General features: G+C 40.5%; 1 protein-coding gene across 2 annotated transcripts in view; it reads left to right on the top strand.

Annotated features, from left to right (window-relative positions):
- The window catches only part of LOC147895429 (DNA replication factor CDC6B-like), a 110,669-nt gene that overhangs the window by 10,171 nt on the left and 88,262 nt on the right, over nucleotides 1-12,236 (top strand). For both annotated transcript variants that reach the window (XM_087383732.1, XM_087383731.1), the window contains 6 exons: nucleotides 908-982; nucleotides 1,077-1,198; nucleotides 1,656-1,762; nucleotides 1,933-1,992; nucleotides 2,093-2,166; nucleotides 7,264-7,314. In XM_087383732.1, the coding sequence (XP_087239858.1) occupies nucleotides 908-982; nucleotides 1,077-1,198; nucleotides 1,656-1,762; nucleotides 1,933-1,992; nucleotides 2,093-2,166; nucleotides 7,264-7,314 (489 nt within the window). The remainder of the gene's footprint in view (nucleotides 1-907; nucleotides 983-1,076; nucleotides 1,199-1,655; nucleotides 1,763-1,932; nucleotides 1,993-2,092; nucleotides 2,167-7,263; nucleotides 7,315-12,236) is intronic.

The raw sequence follows: 12,236 nt of genomic DNA, 5'->3' as shown, positions 1-12,236 counted from the left end.
TGAGTTTTGAGTTCTTGTAGCATAGCACTCAGCAAGGGCCTTAGTGAGCCCTTTGCCTCAGCCCCGAGCAGCTTGTATGAGCTACCCTTGGATTGTACTTTGTGTCATAGGCCCACAAGGCCTTCTGAAGACGGTAATACATCTTTCTTTCTTTCTTTACCATGCCCCCCCTCCCCCCTTCCTTCCTCCACCTCTCTTCTCTCTCCTCTCTCTCTTTCTCTCTTTCTCTCTCTTTCTTTCTGAAGACGGTAATACATCTTTCTTTCTTTCTTTACCATCCCCCCCCCCCCTTCCTTCCTCCACCTCTCTTCTCTCTCCTCTCTCTCTTTCTCTCTTTGTATATTTATTTCTCTTTGTAAACTTGAAAGGGCTAGTTTGAATCTTGTCTCACATCATATCGTAGATTCAAAGCTGCTGGTCAGTGAGTTGAAGTGACTAGCTACAGTTGTTACAAGCATTTTGATGTCTGTTTTTCTCTGTCTGACCCATAGACCGTGTTGGATCTCAAAGGGCAGCATCCATTTGTTCCCTTTTTATGTACCTTGATTCATGTGTAGGCAAGTTCGTTTCCCTAAAACTGAGTCCACATGATAGTCAAGGAAAGGATGGGGAAATACTATCTTAAGGGGCTAACACAGAAAAATCAAGCATTTCAGCATATGGCAAGAGTTCGTCATTTTTTTGGAATTCTCATGTCGCTGTGTTTTGCCATTAAGTTCTAAAAGCAGGTCTCACCTGTTTTGCTCTAAAGGGATCTTACTGCTGGGAGAAGCTGTTTTAGACATCTTTAAAGGTTATGGCTGCTTTATAGTTCTGTGTGACATGCAGTCAGGGTTTTTTTAAACTAGGCAAAAGGTCATCTAGTCAATATCAATGCTAATTTCTTTTCTTCTTGTGGTTGTACTAGGGTGGCTTACCAGCTCCTGAAATCTTAAATTTCAATTGCACTTCTTTAACAAATCCCAGTGACATTTTTCAACGTGTAAGTTTTTTTCATTTTGTATTTCAAGGTATGTGTATTTTTTAAAATATACTCGTCAAGGTCATCATCAAGCTTCTGCATGAAATATCTACAGATCCTCATCCATCTTTCCAAGCAAAAGGGAATTAATGATGCCAAAATCCACAGAATGTCTGCGTTGAAAAAGGTCAAACATTTATTACGCATACCCTCAATGAAGGCCACCTGGAGGATGCTGTAAGGATTTTTTCTAGTTTCTCAATATGCACTTAAATCTTTCAGTTTCAAAGTGGCTTATGGTAAAGTTGTTTCTTGAACATCAAAATGCAACAAAACCCAGGGAGATGATAGATGTTCCCACCTTCAAATAAAATCATGCTACAGCAGTGTCACAAGAAACGTTTCTAGAAACGCGTTTCGAGAAAATTTTCTAGAAACGTTTCGAGATTTTGATAGACGTTTCGTCTAGAAACGTGTAAAATTAGTGTCTTTTATATAAATAATAAAAATAGTGTATTTTTTATTTAAAAAAATTCAAAAAAACTTTCACGTTTCGCACGTTTCTTAGAAACGTTTTGGGCAGAAACGTTTCTTCATGTTTCTACTGCCCGAAATGCGTTTTCAGGCAGAATCCAATGATGATGTGATCCTGTGCTCTTATGTTGCAGAGTTGATTGCTTCTGTTGTTGTGCAGGATGCTGATCATTGATGAAATGGATTATTTAATCAGTAAAGATCAGTCCATTCTTTATGAATTGTTTGGCCTTTCAGCTCAGGCAGACTCACGATGTATTTTGATAGGTGAGTGAAATATTCTAGTCATTCATTGTGCCTCCATATTAGTTGACAGGTGGGGTTTTGAGGTGCAGCTCCTTCACACTTCTTGAGTGTTCAAATTTGTTAGTGAACTGTAAGCTGCCTCTTCTTATTCATATATACTGATGCAAGATGTACGCGTTTTTCTGCGTCAGGGATCTCAAATGCAATAGATCTTGCAGATCGGTTCCTTCCAAAATTAAACTCCTTATCTTGTAAGCTGTCTTATCTTGGGGGCTGCCCATATAATAGAATTCTGTGAATCAAGGGCTCATCTACCAGCAGCTAAATCCATTAGTGAAATCTTTTATTCAGGTCACCCTGCAGTCATCCCCTTCTCTGCGTATACAAAGGATCAAGTGATGACTGTTCTCAACCAAAGGATGAAGGTACTCATTACAGCTAAATAATGATAAAAATCTGAATACCTGAAATGGCATGCTTGAATACCTAGCTAATAGGAATTCAACCAGATACGAAGACACTTATGAATCTCAGCATGAACTAGAGAGCGGTGCTTGGATAGAATATGCATCTTCATGTCTTGGAAAGTATGGACTTTATCTTTATGAGGTGTTAGAAATAAACACAACACAAACACCCACACCCACACCCACATGCACATGCGCGTGCACATGTGTGCGTGAGGGAACAAATGTGCAGCTGTATAATTTCTCACGAGTTTCCTGGAGAACAATATCTGAAGTTCCTGAAGGTAAAATTAAAATGTTTCATGTTATAACCCATCATGCTAAATGGGACTCCGTCCAGGGATGTGGTTTTGAAAATTGCTGGAGGGGCCTTGATAAAGGCTTTCTTTATGGGGCTAAGAAAGATGCACGTCTTCTTGTTGTTCTCTGTAGCTTCTTGAGATCACTTCGGTCGGAATAGTGACAGTAGACATCATCTCCAACAAGGATCAATGAAAATAGAATGCTATGAAGCCTTGCCAGCTATGGTTAATTAAGCTATCAACCGGTTTATGTCCTTTCTCGAGAAAAACTTCCACATTTCGAAGGTTGACTATTGAGAAGAACCAGCTTATGCTGGTAAGTGCTACAGAAATTGAGAGAACCATTTCTGTCATGACTTGATAGAGTCAGAAAGCCTGTATCCTTGACTTGATAGAGTCAGAAACCATTTTCTGACTGGATGGAGTCAGAAAGCCTGTATTCAAATTCCAGATTTGAGCAAATTCTAGGTGATTGAATGGAAATGAGGCTCTTTAAGCTTACTTGGAGCTACTCTAGAAAATTTCTCCGCCGAATGATTCAATCTTCCGTAAGGTCTTTTGTAAAGTGGGAGAGAATGTCATTTGTAACTAAACCATGCCTAGTTGTGAGGAAGTGCACTTTTCAGGACGCATCTTGTAACCACGGCTATAACTACCATTCACTGTTTCATATCATAATAGAGCAGTACATGCTCATAACAGAGTAGGACATGAATTATATGCATGCATCAGGTGCACATCCCAGAATTTTTCAAAGGGCCTTATGTGAGGTTGGTTAAGAATATTCTGCAAGTAGTACTGATGTCTTTGATTACAGGGTGGCAATGCTTTGCAAAAGCTGCTTTTCTTGTCTCGTCTGCTTTCTGGAGTTTGTGAGTAATCAGAAGCTGGAGATTTGTATAACTTAGATGGACTGAATAAGTTACTCTAGATCTTTGCCTTCATAATTTTGGAAAGATTGTGCGTACATGCCAACTGTGATTGTTCTTGGTGGAGAGAGGATTGAGGTCGACTCAGACAGGACAGCCCGTCTTCTCCACCCACCTCAAGTCAGCTTGCCACTTGCCTGTGTGGCTAACACGATTGAACCCTTCCTTGGAAAACCTCTCCTTTGTGACCTCCCTTGCATACAAGTCAATATATTGTGCCTTTTTTCATGGAAAAAGTGGTGGACTTCTTAAGAAAAATTGCAGAAGGAACGTTCCTTAGATGCTCCTTTCAGCCAGGTGCTCGTCTTGAGATTCTTAAACGGCTCAAAGGCTGGGTTCTCCAATCGGGTGATTATGTTTGCTCTGTACTTCTGTTAACAAATATCATGGTTGCATCTTTGCATAAGGGTTTGCTGCCTTCTCCTTGGGTTTCTCTTTATGCCAATCTCATGTGGCAAAAAAGATTGCTGCAAATTTGGGCTTCAAAAATCCCTCTTCAGCAAATTTTTTTCTTATGGCAATTTTTGCTTGAGGTTCTTCCATTTGGACAGGTCTTGGCTTGTTGTCGTATTGCTCTTGCCACTTGTCGATGATGTTTGTACTTGCGGGAGTCTATGCCTATTTGTTTTATTGCCTTGAATTGCTTTACAGCAATGGCTTTAGGCTCGTTTCCCTAGTGCTTGCTTTGGCAAGAAATTCTGGTTGTTTGGTTTTCATCCTGTAAGGCAGGGATACGATCTTTTCTTTTATTGGATTCGTTATTGGGAAGTATGGACCCTATGGAAGGACCGCAACCATCGGGTCTTTGGTGATCCCTCCCTGGCTAAGTATCAATCCTTCTAGGCATCTCTACGACAATCATTCTATGATTGTCTACATGCGCAAGATCTTGAGTATCCTACCTTCTTGTCATATAATGATATCTTTTGATGTTTGTACCTGCTTGTCTTCTTCTTTGGGACTGTTTTTTGTAATATAATGACAAATAGTTTTTATCAAATCAAAGAAAAAAGTGTGCTCACAAAAGAAAGTGTGTGTGTGGGTTCGTTATTGGGCTCTATTGAGCCTATGGAAGGACCGCAACCATCTGGTCTTTGGTGATCCTGCTCTTGCTAAATATCAGTTGTTTCGTGCATCTCTACGGCAACCGCTTAATGATTGTCCACATGCGTGTGTCTACGTGCGTGGGATTTAAATTATCCTGTTTTCTTGTCATATAATGATATCTTCTGATCCTTGCAATTGGAGGTCCCAGCTTTTGGGACTGATACTTGTAATATAATCTTCAATGGATTTCACTTAAAAAAGTGTGTGTGTATCTAAGATGCCCTTGAACATGTTTTATTGCATATGATTAATAGTTTCCCGGCAAAATCAGCAAATGTCACATGCTTGGAAGAAAGGGCTGGTTAAGTTGATTCCCAAAAAGCATCTTGTGAATTATTTGCTGATTGGTGACCTATTACACTCATGCCAATCATTTATAAGGTAGTTGCCAAACTGGTGGTTGATAGAATAAAAGGTTTTCTGCATGATGGTCTATATCTTGTCCAATATGGCTTCATCCCTCACAGATACATCACTGATGATATTGCAAATGCCTATGTTGGGATAGTATATGCGAAGTATACTCAACAGGATGTACTCTTACTACAAGTAGACATCGCCAAGGTTTCAACACTATACAATGGGAATTTATATCGCAGAGTATGCAATCCTTGGGATTTGGGCATAGAATGCAGCATGCTATCTATTGGCTATGCAGTGATAGTAAAGCAACATGCATTTTATTTGGAGATATTTCAGATTAGTGGACCAGTGAAACATGGATGTCCTCTTAGTGCTTTGCTTTATGCAATAGCTACCCATCTGATGTTTTGCTATATTGATCATCTTGTGGCCACTGATGTCTTGCATGGCCTGAAGATACACGGAAGAAATCCCATGATTACGTAAGCTTATGCTGATAATTCATTCTTCACTCGAGTGAACACAAAGAGTGATCTTTTGCAACTCATGAGTGCTTTATCCTTGTATGGAATAGCTACTGGCTTGTAGGTATAAGTTTCAAAAATCCTAGCTTCTGCCTTTGCATACTAAAGATTGACATAACTCTCCACAATTTTCCCAATCACGTTGTTCGCTTTTGGGATGGACCATCACTTGCCGTTTGGGTACTTGCAAAGCTCAGGAATATTGAAAGCTAGACACTTGGACTCCGCAATCAATTTTGGTGGCATATATTTAGTTCTTCTTGCCTTTGATGACGTTTGACAAGAAAGACCTTACTTCTTTCATGTCCACTCTTATGGAGACTTTTTGGTGCTCAAAGCATGGCCATAAGAGTATTAGATTACTCTCTATGGAGCATCTTTGTTCCCTTGAACATGTCAAATATTCACATCCATATTTTGGCTCATAAAGGGAAGATGATGCTGGAATTTTTGCAAGGTGATCAGCCTTGGGCTGCCATGATGTGTCACCTACTTTCACAGTTGACTACTCTTGCTTTTGGACACTGGCATCCTAATCAATGGGACGATGATGTGCTTCATGATGATGGTACTTTGGCGGCCAAACAGTATAGATTGGGGATGATTATTGACCCCTTTATCTTTCTTAGATGCTTCATTGCATTTTACCAGGTGCCCAAGTTGGAGCTTACGTATTGCCTTACTTTTTGGACCTTACATCACCAGGTTTCTGCTACCTGCCCCTTATGCCTGGCTGATATCTCCATGGCTGGTTTGTACAGGGGTTTGATGCCTTCTCCTTGGATTTCACATCATGGAAATCAGCTTTGGTCTTTGAATCGTAATGCCAAATGGTGGTGTAAAAGATTGCAGCAGCTCTGGGCCTACAAACTTCCTCTTCGTCAACAGGTTTTGCTATGGCAAGTGATGCTTGTCGTTATTCCTTTTGGCCAACTCTTGTCACGTAGGCATATTGCTCTTGCTTTATGTCACATATGTCTTGCTCCTAGGCTCCATCTTTTTTGGAATTCCCTTGTCACATGTGACTTCCTGCTATTTCTTCAACAATGCCTCCAGGCCCGCTTTCCTACTACTTGTTTTGGCAAGCTTTTTTGGATCTTCGGCATTCATCCATGGAGGGCGGAGTTTGATCTTTTTTCACATGGGTTATATATTGGGCACTCTGGACTCTGTGGAAAGACAGGAACCATAGAGTCTTTGGAGAGCCTACTTCCTACATGTTCTACTATTTCCGGATGTCGCTCAGGCAATCCTTTTATGATTACCTTTCTGTTTGTCAGATAGATTCCACTGTTTACTTGTCTTACATTGAAATTTTCTGATCTTGTATTTGCTGGTCTCAACTTTGGGGACTGCCTCTTGTAATATTAAAATACATGGATTTGACACCAAAAAAATGTGTGTGTATCTTCATCGTTTCTGCAAGTTTTCATAATCCTTTCGAAAAATGTAATATGAAGTAATTTTTAGCTTGTTTGGTTCTTATGACTAATTACCGTCTTTGAGTCTTTCTAGGCTGGCATAAGTTGTCCAACTCCCATACAAAATGCCTATCCGTAAGTTGAGACTGAAGATTGTGTGAATGCTTCGAGAGAACCTAAGTTTAGTGCAAGAGTTGGGTTTGAGTGATTTCAAATTCACTCATAAAATGCTAAATGCATTGGAAGTATACGCAAGTGCACTGTCCATTGGCTTGTTTATAGAATTTCTTGGCCCTTTTAAATGTAAATAATGCTATATTCTGGTACATTATACTTTTCTTAACCCTTGTAAGCCCTACATTGCTAGTTGAAAATTGGAACTTATTGGATATGTTGTTGATTGTTTCAGGTGCTTCCTTTTACAGTGTTTCAACCAGCATCTTTAGAGCTTTGTGCAAGGGTATCTCACTTGACTTTTTGAAATGGGGATTATGGTATTAAGAAGGCTTACTTTTAAACATCTGTATCCTCCAACGCCTTTTTCTGTTGCAATGTATGAATCCAAATGCTTTTAGATTCATGGCCTTGTGGCTAGATGTTTTTGAATAAGTTGATTGCTAGACTAGCTTTTTTCTTGAAAATATTTTTATTGTTAATTATATCCTACAGTAGTGAAAATACCTCCATACTTGCAATCATTCCTGAAGCAATTTTAGCCCTAAGAAGTCATAATATTTTTATGATTACATGGGGTTAATACTAGAGAGGAGGGAGATTACTGGGTGATTTCATTGAGGATGTCTCACGATACACTCATGTCTACTTCTTATGCCAACAGTAAGAACTCAAAAGGCTTACAGCCCACCGATGTACAGCTCTGCTTTTAGGACAGATGAAGACATCCAATAACTCTCCATTATTGTAAAGCGCCATTATCTGCACGTATCAGAATGCCCATGGCATTGCTCTGTAATAATTTAATTCTTGAGCATCCTTGTCTTTATTCTTGGACATTGATGGTCCATTATTCACCTTGGCTTTGCCCTTGTACAGAGGGCTTCACCACTTTTGGTGGTTAAACATTGTTAAGATTAGCAATAGTAGGTTTTTTTTGAAGGAGATACAGCAGTGGCCGGTGCCGGAAACAACACTACAAGACATTTAGATTGCAAATGACCAAATTTCCCACAAGAGAAACAAGAACCACCCCATTTGAGGGTAAAATCAGCTTGTTGTAGAATTGTGCCATTCATATTTACACCAAAGGTGATGCCTGGTGGCATTGGCACATACGTGTTCCATAGAACAAAGAAACGATGTACTTTTCCCAAAGTTCTCGGTGGACAATTTTTTTATTTCTAAATCCTGAGCAACATAAGGCAGAGCCGATTCACAATGAAGCGGTCTGACACCTTCACCCATACTAGACATTTATGGTGAATGAGACATTGGTAGTTCTTTGTATGTCACCATGGGTACACATGCACCAATCGACCACCAAATAAGAGAGGATATTTTTCAAGTAGCATGTTCTTGTACTGTGGTTTAGTGAAGATAACCTCATAGAACCCAGGATCAACTATGTAGCATCCATGCACATAATTGCCCTGTAACATAGTCTTGGTCCACAAAGCGACATGAGCTGCAACGGGCATACGACCCGGGGAGAACAAGACAATCGCCTTCTCAGCCAAATCTAGAACAGGAGCTATCAAAGCTTAGCCAGGAATATTGACGGTGAAAGATGGTAACAGATTGTTTGCCTGTACATGCTTAATCTTTGAGAAACCTTCCTGTAAAGTGGTTCCAAAATTCTGGACAGTTGTCTGAGGTTGAGACACTTCAAGATTTGATCTTCTTAGATGTACCAAAAACAGCCAAATACCTTCTACACATAGGATTCCATTTCAGCACTCTTTTTTTTGGGTGAAATCCATGTAATATTACATTACAAGAGGTAGTTCCCAAAAGAGGATCATGCAATTACAGCATTAGAAAAATGTCATTGTAAGACAAGTGAGTAGGAGAATCTATTTAACAAACACCGACAATCATAAAATGATTGCATAGTAGTGAAACTTGGAAAAGGTACCAAAGTCTCTTATGATTTTGGCCTTTCCACAGAGTCAAAAGTCCCCAATTACGAACCCATGTGAAGAAAAGATCAAACTCATGTATAGCATTGTTGATTGCCGGAAGGATACAAGCCAAAATATTCAGGTGCATGATTACATTGATCTCAGGCTGATTTCTAGAACTTTCTCCATCAGTAAATTTAACCAATCATCAGGTTTTGATTGTTTTCTCATTTTTATATATTGTATCTTTAGCAGGTCAGGAAAAGGTTTGTGGATAGATCCCAAATAGCCAAAAAGCAGGTGTAAGAAACCGTGCCTGGAGTTGCTGTAGAAACAGTAAAAACGCACAAATCTGAGGGCAATGCTAAAAAAGATGAGACAATGATTTCCTTGGAGTAAGACATCTATGACAAACAATAGGAGCAATATGCCTTTGTGCCAGGAGTTGGCCAAATGGAAGAACTCCAAGCATCACCCACCACAAAAAAACTTGTGGTGAAGATGCATTTTGCAGCTCCAAAGCTGCCACCATCTTTTCCGCCTCCACCATTTCGACACACACATTTTTGTGAAATCTAGTTGTCATTATGTTACAAATAAAAGTCCCAAGAAAAGGGACAGACGGTTACATGTATTAGAAGATATCATTATATGACAAGAAGCAAGATAATCTAGATCCCGTGCATGTAGACAACATCCGTAGTGCCCAATAGCGAACCCAATAAAAAGGTAGATCATATCCTTGCCTTACTGGATGGAAATCAAGCAGCTAGAATCACTTCTCAAAGCAAGCTCTAGGAAAAGGAGCCTGAAGCCTTGCCGTAGTGTGAGCAAGAAATGATAAGATTCTGGACATTGCCAAAAGAAGTGTGACATAGACTCCCGTGAGGACAGACATTGTCGACAAGAGGCAGGAGCAATATGATAATGAGCCGAAAGTAGTCCAAATGGGAGAACTCCAAGTAAAAGATGCCACAAGGAAATTTTTTACCAAAGCGAAAGTTTGGAAGCCCAAATATACTGCAACCTTTGGCGCCACCACGGAGTTGAGCGTGTGACAGACCAGATCCATTTCCACACACTTTTTTGGTAAAATCCAGTGTATTTATATTATCATAAATTTACAAGATGGGAAGTCTCCTACTCATTGACATGAGACTCAAAAAAAGAGCCCAATGGAAGAACTCAAAAACAGGGAGAGAACACTTCAAGGCTAGTGGCATCCAAGTCCCTTGCAGCAAAACTGTCATATAAAGATTGCTTGAGGGACATTCTGAAGAAAATATATGCCTGAGGAAACTGTTGACCCATCCTAGAATGCAGTCTCTGTGTCCAAATGGTCCATAGTACCCAAAAGCGAGTCCAGTAAAAGAAGAGGAGGAATGGAGACATCTGAGATGAGAGGCATCCAAACATCCAGAAGAGTTTCCCAAATCTGATAGAGGGAAACCGAAGCTGCAGCAAATGAGAAACATGAGTGATCAGTATGCGGGAGTGTGGGCAAGACCATAATAGGTGAGGAACTGTCTCGCAATGATGAGAGCAACGGGGACAGGAAGGGGAAGCAATGCGGCGTGCTACCAATTTAACCCCAATGGAAAAGGCTCCCACTATACATCTCCAAAAGAAAAGCCTCTGTTTCAATGGCAATTTGGCTTTCCAGATTTTCATGAGTCGTGATTGCCACCAAGATAAAGGCCTATCCAAATTCCAAAGAGTGTTGGCATGCTTGTCAATCCATGGCGGTGGAAGAAGAAATCTGTAGACCTTCGAAGAGGTCAGATTGTGCATTGAGAGCGTATGGATAGCAGGAGGTAAAGAAGTCAAATTCCAGTCCATTAATCTGTCTTGTGCAAACAGTGGAGGAACTGGAACAAATGGCTGCAACATAGCTGAAAGTGTTCTCCAAATGGACCTATGATGCAGGCCCAAGGAGAATGTCCTGCAAGCTTGTGGAAATGAAAGCATACAACCTTGTTGATCCACAACATCACCAACAAATCTGACGCCCAATTTCATGAGATTGTATGCTTTAATAGGTGCCTGTAGAGCGAGAGGCAATTCAAACACCTTGCTCCAATGGATGCTTTCCAATCGAAAAGAATTACCATGATGAGAAGAAGCACCTGTCCATTTTGCATATGAGAGAATTCTCTTCCAATCATGAATAAAAGCAGAAGAAACAGGGCAACCAGGAATTTTCCCTTGAAATGTGGACATGACTGCTTCCCAGTGATCTGTAATCCAATGCCCATATGCATGAGTCGCCATGTTTCCACACATAGCTGCTAACATAATAGCCCATGGCTGTTTTTGCTGAAGAAAATCAGCAATCATAGTGCTCTTTCTTGCCAACATATGAACCTGGAGATTGAGAATATTCAGCCCCCCATGAGTCTTAGGTGAACAAATGGACTGCATAGGTAGTAGTCGCAAGGCCTTTTTATGAGATTTGCTTTTCCAAAATATCTTCATAGCCTGGGACATATAGGAAGCCAAATGCTTGAAAGACCAGGGAAGAAGAGGCAAATAAAATTGCACATATGCCATAATGATGGACTGTACTATCCGAAGTCGAACATGTAGAGGCCAAGTGGACAAATGCCAATATTCCAGCTTCTTGTTAATCTTTTGAAGCACCCATTTGAGCTGTTGATGCGGGGTAATATTCCAGCCAATGGGGTAGCCTAGATGCTTGACAATAGTATGGGAAGAGATAATGTGGCCTAGCCAGAGAAGTGCATGCCAATCAGCTTCTTTCAAAGCTAGAAGTTTTGATTTCTGGAAATTGATGTGCAGTCCGGCAGCTATGCCAAAGTCGTTCAGCGTGTGCATTAAATGAGAAAGGTCACTTTGAGAATTCTGGGCATAAAGTATGAATCATCAGCATATGCCTGTGATCCATTTCCACACACACACACTTTTTTTTTGTGAGAAGAAATCTTTATTTCTATAGAATAATTACATTCATAGCTGCTTCAAAAGCGAAGTAGCTACTACTCAAGAAAAGATCTCAGTATAGGCTGTATACACATCCTGATCAATCTCCACACACACACACACACACACACACACACACACAGGGCTGAGTATTGGAGGAGAGACAGGCTGCGCGTTGGGAGAAGATGGCTTGCATGATGGGAGGAATAACTTGCACAAAGGCTAGGATGTTGCAACAAGGGATGAAATAGGCCTGCAGGCTTGCATGAATGCAGACAAGGGCAAGAAACAAGAGGAGCAATCTGTGTGTGTGTGTGTGCGCGCGTGCGCTTCGCAACACCTCTTAGCTACCCCCCGGCATCTG

The sequence above is a fragment of the Dipteris shenzhenensis genome, chromosome 13 (assembly GCF_047967505.1).
Source record: "Dipteris shenzhenensis isolate YYH24624 ecotype China chromosome 13, Dip_SZ_1.0, whole genome shotgun sequence".
NCBI classification, from domain to species: Eukaryota; Viridiplantae; Streptophyta; class Polypodiopsida; order Gleicheniales; family Dipteridaceae; genus Dipteris; species Dipteris shenzhenensis.
This window is presented reverse-complemented; position numbering and strand designations above follow the sequence as displayed.